The sequence below is a fragment of the Podarcis muralis genome, chromosome 18 (assembly GCF_964188315.1).
Source record: "Podarcis muralis chromosome 18, rPodMur119.hap1.1, whole genome shotgun sequence".
Lineage (NCBI taxonomy): Eukaryota > Metazoa > Chordata > Lepidosauria > Squamata > Lacertidae > Podarcis > Podarcis muralis.
In genome coordinates this window covers 10,347,878-10,358,991 of record NC_135672.1, presented here as the reverse complement: position 1 = coordinate 10,358,991, position 11,114 = coordinate 10,347,878, and the positions used below count along the sequence as shown (strand labels likewise).

General features: G+C 51.0%; 1 protein-coding gene across 1 annotated transcript; it reads right to left on the bottom strand.

Annotated features, from left to right (window-relative positions):
• Positions 1-262: 262 nt before the first annotated feature.
• On the bottom strand, positions 263-9,892 carry GPX4 (glutathione peroxidase 4). Its single transcript, XM_028713753.2, has 7 exons — positions 9,734-9,892; positions 4,733-4,827; positions 3,595-3,739; positions 3,322-3,473; positions 2,558-2,582; positions 1,153-1,212; positions 263-547 (listed from the first exon to the last, which is right to left on the bottom strand). The coding sequence occupies exons 1-7, from the start codon at positions 9,806-9,808 to the stop codon at positions 515-517; spliced, it is 585 nt and encodes a 194-aa protein (XP_028569586.2). The 5' UTR covers positions 9,809-9,892; the 3' UTR covers positions 263-514.
• Positions 9,893-11,114: the final 1,222 nt, after the last annotated feature.

The window sequence follows — 11,114 nt, the reverse complement described above, 5'->3', positions numbered from 1 at the left end:
TCTCAGCTGAAGAATCCACAACAGATGGGCCACCCAGCCTCTCTTTAGAAACCTCCAGCGAAGAAGGGAGTCCACATTCTCAGGTCATGAATCCCACTGCCAAACAGGCTCCAATTAGTTATTTAGCACATTAGTCATTGCTGAACTCAGGCTGCACCAAAATGAAAGCTGCAAGGGAAGGGTGCTGATAGAACAAGCCCATCTCTCCCGCCTCTTCAGAGTCCGAAGGCAGCGAGACAGAATTCCACAGACACAAGTCACGTCAGGAGGAGAGACGAAAAGACTTTTATTGCTACGGCATTGGCAGGCAACTCCGGGCCCCAGAGTCTACCGCCTCCCCGTCCCTGCAAGAGTTTGCAAATATATACATATATATCTTTTTCTCAGGCCTGCCCCACCAAACGGGCTTGGCTTCAAGGCAGGCCATCATCACGGCAAACTTTGCAGGAAAGTAGAGGAGAGAAATGGGGGCAGAGAAAACGCAGGGCGATCCGGTGTCGTGTTCAGCTAAGTCCTACAGGTAAGCGGGCAGGTCCTTCTCGATCACCTGCAGGCGGAGGAGAAAAGGTGATCAGTAACACCTAATGTGTGGACGCGGGTGGTGCTGTGGGTTAAACCACAGAGCCTAGGATTTGCCGATCAGAAGGTCGGCGGTTTGAATCCCCGCAATGACGAGGTGAGCTCCCGTTGCTCAGTCCCTGCTCCTGCCCACCTAGCAGTTGGAAAGCACCTCAAAGTGCAAGTAGATAAATAGGTACCGCTCCGGCGGGAAGGTAAATGGCCGGTGTTTGTCCGCAGAAAGCTTTTTCCCAGGTCATGTGGCCAGCAGGACTGAACTGCTTCTGGCACAATGGGACATTGTGATGGAAACCAGCGTGCACGGAAACACTGTTTACTTTCCCTCTGGAGCGGTACCTATTTATCTACTTGCACTGGCGTGCTTTTGAACTGCTAGGTTGGCAGGAGCTGAGACAGAGCAACGGGAGCTCACCCCGTCGCCGCGGGGATTCGAACCGCCGACCTTCCGATCAGCAAGCCCAAGAGGCTCAGGGGTTTAGACCACAGCGCCACCATATGCAGGGCAGACTAAGGGCACTCTTGATGCCATCTCCCGGTGCAAAGCCAAAACTGAAACTTGAGTGCATTACTTACAAATGGGTCGTCCATTGGGCTGTACCTCTTCACCACCTGGCCCTCTTTGTTGATGAGAAACTGGAGGAAGAGAGAGAGAGAGAGAGAGAGAGAGAGAGAGAGAGAGAGAGAGAATGGAGGAAACCTGGTGAACAAAGAGTGTCTTGAACCGGGGAAGGAAATCCAGGGTGCTTCGATATGGGATGAAACCATGGTATCTTTCAGTACAGCAGAAACCCTGGCTCTCCTAATATTGCCGGACTCTCAACTCCCTCCCAGGGACCAAGATGGAGGCACTGCAGCGATGGGCACAGTGCCGAGGGTCGGGCAGACGGGCTTGGGGACCACCACTGCCGTACACCGCTCATGACCTCTATACAGTGGCACCTTGGTTCTCAAACGTAATCCGTTCTGGAAGTCCGTTCCAAAACCAAGGCGCGCTTTCCCATAGAAAGTAACGCAAAACGGATTAATCCGTTCCAGACTTTTAAAAACAACCCCTAAAACAGCAACTGAACATGAATTTTACTATCTAACGAGACCCTCGATCCATAAAGCGAAAGCAATAAACCACACACTGCAGTCACACAATCAGTAGATGAACTGGGTTGCACGCAGTCGCAAAAAGAGAAGCAAAAGCAAAAACGAGAACAGCAAAAACAGACAGACCTCAGCTCAACACTCGTCTAAACGGATGTGTGGCATTCAAAACAGAAGCATAAGACTCAAAACGGAAGCATGTTTGGCTTCCAAAAAAAGTTCGCAAACTGGAAAACTTATTTCTGGGTTTGCGGTGTTTGGGTTCCAGGTTGTTTGAGTACCAAGCCCTTTGAGAACCAAGGTACCACTGTACTTGAAGACCTGCTTCTCCCCGTGCAAACTGACCCAGACCCTGTGCTTGTCGTCAGAGCCCCTTCGCAGTGTCCCTCCTCCCTGAGAGGTCCAGAGGCCTTTAGCCATTAAATAACCTCCATAAAATGTGTTCTTAATGCACCCTGGGCTCTTCGAGATGATATACATTGATTAGGTAATTGTAATTTAGATCCTCCCACCCCTGGGCTTAATGGCAGATTAAACAACTCCACGGAGGACAGTTCCTATCAACAGCTGGCGATCGAACCTCCATCTGCCAGGGCAGTCTACCAGCTGCCAGGGAGCGCTTTGGGGCTTGGAAATAGAGGCCGGACTTGATAGGCCCAAAGGGAGTTAAGATGCACGAGCCACTTCAGAATTGCCTCCCCTCCGAAGCTGGGATGGGGAAGATCTGTTGCTGGCTTTGCCCCCTTCCCTGGCCAGGGATGCTGGGAGCTGGAGGGGCACAGATGTTGCCCAGGCCGATCCGATCAAGGGAGGGCACCCAAAAGGGGAAAGGGCCGCAGTCCAGCTGGGATTCGAAGAGCCAGGAGTCGAAAGCTGAAGGGCTCACCTTGCTGAAATTCCACTTGATGGCGCTAGGTGACGGGGGAGACAAAAAACAACAAGAAGGCTTTAGTTTCGGAACAGGAAATCCAGAACAGGTCCGTGCATCAAACACAAATGCCCCTGGGGCCGCGCTGTTCAGATACCGCCCCGCCCCCTGCAACTCTCATCAGCTCTGGCAAGCCAGAATGGCTGTTTGTCAGGGATGATGGAAGCTGCGGCGATATCTGGATGAAACCACACCGGCTGCCTGTAATCTAGAACACAGGGCAAGGGTCAAGATATTGTTCGGGAATCACAACAGTTGAAACTTGGTTCCTTATCGAACTGGGAGGTCAGGGAAGCAGGCAGAGGGCCTTCTAGGTGGTGGCACCCGCCCTGTGGAACGCCCTCCCACCAGATGTCAAGGGGAACAACAACTACCAGACTTTTAGAAGACATCTGAAGGCAGCCCTCTTTAGGGAAGCTTTTAATGTTTAATAGGTTATTGTATTTTAGTGTTTTGTTGGAAGCCGCCCAGAGTGGCTGGGGGGACCCAGCCAGATGGGCGGGGTATAATTAATAATATCATCATCATGGTTTTTTTCCTTTAAATTTTTTTGGGGGCCCCCAAGAGAGTGGGGCCCTAAGCTATAGCTTGTTTGGCTTATACTTAAATCCGGCACTGTTATCGGAGCTGGGTGCGAGAAGAAGGCGGCATCGTCTCTCTGCATATAGGCTGTTTACCAAAGCATATACTATAATTCCAGCTCCCGCGGTTCAGAAACTCACTTGCCCAGCGTCCCCCGGCCTTTGGGCTGGCTTTTCATCCACTTCCAGAGGGGGTGGGCGCCGTCCCCGTTCACCTCAATCTTGCTGAACATGTCGAACTTCACCCCGTAATCTGCAGCGAAGGCTTTGATTTCCTCGTTGGTGCCCGGCTCCTGCAGTTCGGGGAAGATGAGAAATGGTTGCCGCTGGCACCTGCCTGCCCGCCCCTCCTCAAAAAAAGGAACAAAAATACTACATCACACCACCCGGTGGCCAGGCCTCCCGGCACCCTACCTGCTTGCCGAACTGGTTACAGGGGAACCCCAAGATGCGTAAACCTCTCTCAGCGTATCTGCTGTACAAGTCGACAAACTGAGTGTAGTTCACGCCCGTCTTGCCTCATTTCGAGGCCACGTTGGTGATGATGCAGACGTGGCCCCTGCAGAGACGGAAGGGGAAAGTTTGTGAAGGAAGGCCCTGATCCGACCGTCATACGAGTATATATATTTACAGTAGGTACCGTATTTTTCGCTCTATAGGACGCGCCCGACCATAGGACGCACCTTGTTTTAGAGGGGGAGAAGAAGAAAAAAATCTCTCCCTCTCTGCTCAGCGCCCCTTCAGCAAAGCGGCAGGAGATACGGAGCCCCTTCCATTTCTCCTCCCGCTTGGCTAAAGGGGCGCTGCGCAGCTCTCCCTCTCTGCTGAAGCCGGGAGAGTCTTGCTCTCCCGGCTTCAGCAAAAGGAACCTGAAGCCTTCGGAGCGCAGCGCGAGGTCCCGCTGTGCTCCGGAGGCTTCAGGCGGCTATCCCTGAATCCTGAAGAGCGAGAGGGGTCAGTGCGCACCGACCCCTCTCGCTCTCCAGGCTTCAGCAAAAGCAACGCAAAGCCTCCGGAGCGTGGAGGGAGCGCTCCCTCTGCGCTTCGGAGGCTTCGCGTTGCTATCGCTGAAGCCAAGGAGCCTGCATTCGCTCCACAGGACGCACACACATTTCCCCTTAATTTTTGGAGGGGGAAAAGTGCGTCCTATAGAGCGAAAAATACGGTAAGTCAATGAGCAAGTCAGACGAGCCTGAATATGCGGAAGGTACCAAAAAATAAATTCAAGGAACCGCAGAAAGAGGGAGAAGTGGTGTCGAAATCTGGAAATGTTAAATTGAGGGTAAAACCAATGAAATGTATAAATTTGAAAAATATAAGAAACTGACCTGACCATTCCTCCAAGTCAGTGGTGGCCAAACTCGGCCCTCCAGATGCTTTGGGACTACAACTCCCATCATCCCTGACCCCTGGTCCTGTTAGCTAGGGATGATGGGAGTTGTAGTCCCAAAATATCTGGAGGGCCGAGTTTGCCTATTCCTGCCTTGATTCAAGGCAGGAAGGGTGGGCCCGGACAAATATGCAGAGGGAAGAAAATACCCCGCACAGTTACCTGTACCGCTCGAGCGAGACGTCGGCGCCATTGATGTCTGTGGCGTGGAAATCGTAGATGGATTTGGCAGACTGCCAGTCGGTTTCTTGAGCACACTGGAAGCGGGGAGAAACAGGAAGCAGGGGTCAGGCAGAAGCACACCTCAAATCAAAAGTACAGGGGCACCTCGGTTTTCGAACAGCTCGGTTCACGAACAACTTGGAACCCGGACGCTGCAAAACCGGAAGTAGTTTTCGAACTTTTTTTCAGAAGCCGAATGTGCTCTGTTTTGCGTCCCCCTGTGTTTCCTGTTGCACTGCTAATTTGCGTCTCCCCCCGCGTTGTACAGTAGTACCTCGGGTTACATACGCTTCAGGTTACACACTCCACTAACCCAGAAATAGTGCTTCAGGTTAAGAACTTTACTTCAGGATAAGAACAAAAATTGGGCTCCGGCGGCGCAGCAGCAGCAGCAGGAGGCCCCATTATCTAAAATGGTACCTCAGGTTAAGAACAGTTTCAGGTTAAGAACGAATTAAGTACTTAACCTGAGGTACCACTGTAATTCAAACCTTCCGTTTCCGACTGCAGTGTTCTAAATACTGGTTGTAAATATTTAGATGATACCAGCAAGAATGAGTCTTTCTGTAAAGAAGTGATTTAAATCAAGTCTTACTGAGTAGTGATTTCAATTCCGATTTAAATCGGCTTGATTTAAATCAAATCCACCCTGATTCAGAAAGAGCTCTTGTGGCATTCTCGTGTGTGTGTGTGTGTGTGTGTGTGTGTGTGTGTGTGTGTGTGTTTCGAGGGCTGCAAATCTCCCATTTCCCTCTCTTTCCAGCGTCAGGGCTCAGCGTTGGAAATCAGCCAGGCGCATTTTGCGACTGGTGCAAAATCCAACACCATCCCTGGGGAGATCTCTAGATGCCAAATTGCCAACGGGACATCTCCGTCCGCCTGGCCTCTCCAGCTTTCCGAAGCTCAGAAGACCTTATTCCTTGCCAACTAGAGTCGGCCAAGAGTGCTATCCTCGCGGAGCAACCGATGCCCAGCACCCTTAATAAAACTACAGTTCCCAGAATTCTCCTTGACCTGGGTCAAGAGGCGTAACATGGACTTCAGGGGGAGCGGTGTGGATGCGACTTTAGCCGTTACAACACACAGGGACGGATCCAGGAGGCTAAACTGCAATTAAGGGGGCTTTTGCACCAGTCAGGGATTTCAATGGAATTAACGTGCGATTAAATTAATCTGGATCCAAAGCCCCTATCCCTTCCTTCCCCTCCCCAGGTTATCCTCTAAAGCAAGGGGGGGTGGGACGCGAATCTGTCACCCAGGCAGCATGGCAGACCTCTTGTCTGTTTGACAGACAAGAGGTCTGTCAAACATTAAAAGCTTCCCTAAACAGGGCTGCCTTCAGATGTCTTCTAAAAGTGAGGTAGTTGTTTATTTCCTTGACATCTGATGGGAGGGTGTTCCACAGGGTGGGTGCCACTACCGAGAAGGCCCCCTGCCTGGAAAGCTGTCTGTGGACAAACGCCGGCTCCCTTGGCCTGAAAGCGAGATGAGCGCCTCAACCCCAGTGTCTCCTTCGACTGGACTTAACCGTCCAGGGGTCCTTTACCTTTTTTAAAAACCTTATTTTTAGTATTATTTCTGCACAGGCTCAATCCCTGACATCTCCAGTTAAAAGGATAACAGGTAACAGAGGAGGGATGGGGGGGGCGCTGTGGGTTAAACCAGGGAGCTTAGGACTTGCTGATCAGAAGGTCGGCGGTTCGAATCCCCACGACGGGGTGAGCTCCCGCTGCTCGGTCCCTGCTCCTGCCAACCTAACAGTTTGAAAGCACGTCAAAGTGCAAGTAGATCAATAGGTACTGCTCCAGCGGGAAGGTAAACGGCGTTTCCGTGCGCTGCTCTGGTTAGCCAGAAGTGGCTTAGTCCTGCTGGCCACATGACCCGGAAGCTGTACGCCGGCTCCCTCGGCCAGTAAAGCGAGATGAGCGCCGCAACCCCAGAGTTGGCCACGACTGGACCTAACAGTCAGGGATCCCTTTACCTTTACCATTAGTATTATTATTTCTGTGCAGGCTCAATCCCTGGCATCCCCAGTTAAAAGGATAACAGGTAACAGAGGTGGTGGGTAGACCCTTCTGAGACTACTCTGGGGAGCCACTGTAAAGTCAGCGCAGTGCAGAAATTATAGGGTGCAAAAATAATCTGAGCGTGTTCTGATGTGCCCTGCATTTCAAAAAGCTCCAGTTTATAACCAGGAGTCCCAACCAAACCAAGCCGTGACCAACTCTCTCCCTGTCCCTTTATTGATGCTGACCTCTAAAAATTCTTGTTTTTCAACATCCTCCCCTGATGCTCATGTGACTGAGGACAATGCGTGTGGGTGGTTCAAGGCCTTTGCCTTCTCTCTCTCCCCTCCCGCCCCCAATCCCTCTTACACAAAGGCTCCATTAGGCAATAAGATTACACACCGAGGAAAGATCAGGAAGGAATTTAGAGCGGCCACTCCGGTTGCCTTTTATAACCAGGCTTAATCAAGATCCCAAAGGAGCAAGCTCTGTAAATGAACCGCGGTAAATAAATTAAAAAAGCACCCCTGTGACTCATAACGAAGATGGCAGAACCGGTCTCAAAGGTGGAAATTTCCACAGACCTCTCAGTTCCTACCACTGCATTGCAGCTGAAAGCAGCTGCCGCCACGAACTTTGACTTCCAAGAGCACTTCAAGGCCCCGGACTTTTGTTTCTGGAGAATAGTCAAGTCAGACAGAAACCAGGGAAGTCGGCTGGGTGCCAACGCTGCCCTGCTCCCAGATTAAGGAATGTTTCGCAACGTAAACTGGGTTAATCACCAGCTTGAAACAGCGCTGTGATTAAAACGTGCTTGCTAGGAGCCAGCGTCTTGGAACATGGAGAGACAGGAACGACATTTCCCCATGATTAGAAATGGCATCCCTTCGCCTGGAAAAAAAAAAAGCATTTCTTCCAGGCAGGTAAAGTAAGTTGGCATCGACTTCCGGACAGAAGGAAGCAGTTTGTCCTATGTGCGGAACTTGTAGTACTCACGACTACAAAATAGGATCGGTTTCTAATGGCAATGTCTTTTAAGGCTGGAAAGAATACACGGACAATAGGGAATCTGAGCAGCTATCATGGTAAACCAAGGTTTTTAAGGGGATTTTCCGACGCCTGAGACTAAATCCCAGGTATGGAACAGGAGGTAAATACAGCCTTGGGGATACTGTACTGGGTGGGCTTTTTTTCTCCCTCGTCCCCAAAGCAGAAAAGAGCTAATAAGCACACCTGAATTAGGGGGGGGGGAACTCACTTATAAATAAAATTATAAGCTTGGCCAGAGATGTTCCCACTGCATTAATAAAAAACATTTTTTATACGTTGCCCCAGGTGCAACAGAGAACTGCATTCAAGGTGGAGAAGCCTTAGGTGAAACTTGATTTGCTTTTGATTACTTTTGAGGCAGCAACTAATTGCAGTTAATTGCCTACACCGGGACAGGTGTAGGCAATTGCTCAGGGAAAGACTGGTGCAGAGAATTACTGTAGATGCTACACAGGTGCGAGAGGCAGGAGGGAGTTTTTAGCACAGCCGAAGTTTTGAAACGAGGTTATGTGCTTTTAGGCTCCAAAGCCCACCACAGCGACAGACCCCAGAGAGAAACAGGAAGAACTGGTTGCCCCACAGAATCAGGTAGGGGAGGAAAGAAGCAAACTCCAGCAGACCCACCCGATATTAACTGACACTGCTAATTTAGGTCTACTCGTTTTCATGGGTCCACTTTTGAGTAGAAATTACCTGAATTCCACCCACCGTGCTCTGGAAGTAGCCAGAGAACAGCAAGACATTGGGTCATAATGCAAAAGGTAGCAGTGTCATCCAAAGCGAGCCAGCCAACCCCACAAAGCCAGTGGTTAGCATTGGGCCAGGACCTGGAAGGGCTTGAGTTCGAATCCTCCCACTCATGAAGCTCACCAGTCAATACCCCTTTAGCTTAACTCGCCTTGCAGGGCTGTTGCAAGGATGAAACAGGCAGTGGAGGTAATATCACATACAGCAGCACCTTTAGCTCCTTGCAATAAATGTGTGGCGAAGATATTGCAAGCGTGTTGGGGAATATAACAACCCAAGTCCCAGGGAGTAACGGGAAGTGTTGGCTGTTTCACAACAGGGCGAAAAGAGTTTCCTTACGGCGGCAGCAGCCCGCCCCACTTGCTTATCTTTAAATGCATTTGTAGGACACAGTTGCAATTCTGGGAACTGGCAGCCACCCTCCCCAGCTGCTGGGGAAAGGCAGAATTAAAAGCTATGTATATTAACACACCAAGATCCCCTTCCCAATGCACTCTGGGAGACAAAAGGATATATGTGTGTATGTGTTTACACACACACACACACACACACACACACAGACAATATATACACACACACGCACAATATATACACAAACACTATATACACACACACACACACACACACACACAGAGAGACAATATACACACACGCACAATACACAAAAATACACACACATATATATATACACACACACACATATATATAGACACACACACATATATATAGACACACACACGTATAGACACATAGACTATATAGATATAGATATATGTGTGTGTGTGTGTGTGTATATACACACACACACATTTATATATACACACACACACACGCAGGAAACTGCCCCAGAGGATTATGGGAATTATTGCAACACTAGCAAAAGAATTTAGGAAGGAAATCAGCTTAACACACTATTTCATGGGAGAGACAGACCATGGATCCAAAGGGATTATGGGGGGGAAGAAAAATAAGAGCCAAGAAAACAATGGTCCAAGGATTTGTGAGGTCCTCCAAGAGGGCGACGCTCTAGCCCCCCACGTCTATGCTATGACCACCGAGAACCCAGGGGCGGCTAGAGCGGGCCCGGCTGAGAGGCCTAGCCGGGCCTACCGCGACCAAGCCTTTCTTCGAAACTCACCATTGTCCTGGTCAGGCCCCGCGTCGCCAGCAGCCCGCAGAGAAGCGTCCTCTTCACTAAGCGCTCCAAGCTCATCCCCTTCGGCCGCTTTCCGCGGACTCCGCCTTTATCCTTCCCCTCAGAAACGGCTCAAATGCACGGCGGCCAATCAGCCGGCGGCTTCTCCGGACGCCCCGCGTTGAAAGCCCCGCCTCACTCTCTCTCGACCAATGGGGCAGCGGGAAGGGCGGGGCAAGCCTCAGCAAGCGGCCGGTAAGACGCGAGGCCCCGCCCTTTCGCGCGAGCGCTGATAGGGCCGTGGTCGTTACGGGCAGGGGGCGCAGCCAATCGGGAAGATCTGCATCCCAGATGCGGTTGTCTTGGAGATTAACATCTGGAGCATCCTTGGAAAGGAGCCAGGATGCAAAGCTCCCCACCTTTATGCTCTGGGTGAAGAAGAAGAGGAGGAATTTGGATTTGATATCCCGCTTTATCACTACCCTAAGGAGTCTCAAATGGGACGCGGGTGGCGCTGTTGGTCAAACCGCAGAGCCTAGGACTTGCTGATCAGAAGGTCGGCGGTTCGAATCCCCGCAACGACGGGGTGAGCTCCCGTTGCTCGGTCCCTGCTCCTGCCCACCTAGCAGTTCGAAAGCACGTCAAAGTGCAAGTAGATAAATAGGTACCGCTCTGGCGGGAAGGTAAACGGCGTTTCCGTGCGCTGCTCTGGTTGGCCAGAAGCGGCTTCGTCCTGCTGGCCACACGACCCGGAAGCTGCACACCGGCTCCCTCGGCCAATAAAGCGAGATGAGCGCCGCAACCCCAGAGTCGGCCACGACTGGACCTAATGGTCAGGGGTCCCTTTACCTTCTTAAGGAGTCTCAAAGCGGCTAACATTCTCTTTTCCCTTCCTGCCCCACAACAAACACTCTGTGAGGTGAGTGGGGCTGAGAGACTTCAGAGAAGTGTGACCAGCCCAAGGTCACCCAGCAGCTGCATGTGGAAGAGCGGAGACGCAAACCCGGTTCACCAGATTACGAGTCCACCGCTCTTAACCACTACACCACACTGGCTCTCTAACATTAAATTATGGAGCTCTCTTGTGAACACCCCCTTCAACAACACATCTCACATTGCTGTAAATTTTGGTTTGATGGAAATGCCCTGCAACTCCCAATTTAAGTGTAACACAAGCTCATTACAAAACTTACTTGCTTGAATTAAAGGTAAAGGGACCCCTGACCATTAGGTCCAGTCGGGCAGGAGCAGGGACCGAGCAACGGGAGCTCACCCTGTCGCAGGGATTCGAACCGCCGACCTTCTGATCGGCAAGTCCTAGGAACGCGAAGGGTGGAATCCACGCCGCCAGCCAAGGTCAATTGTATTCATCATTAAAACATAA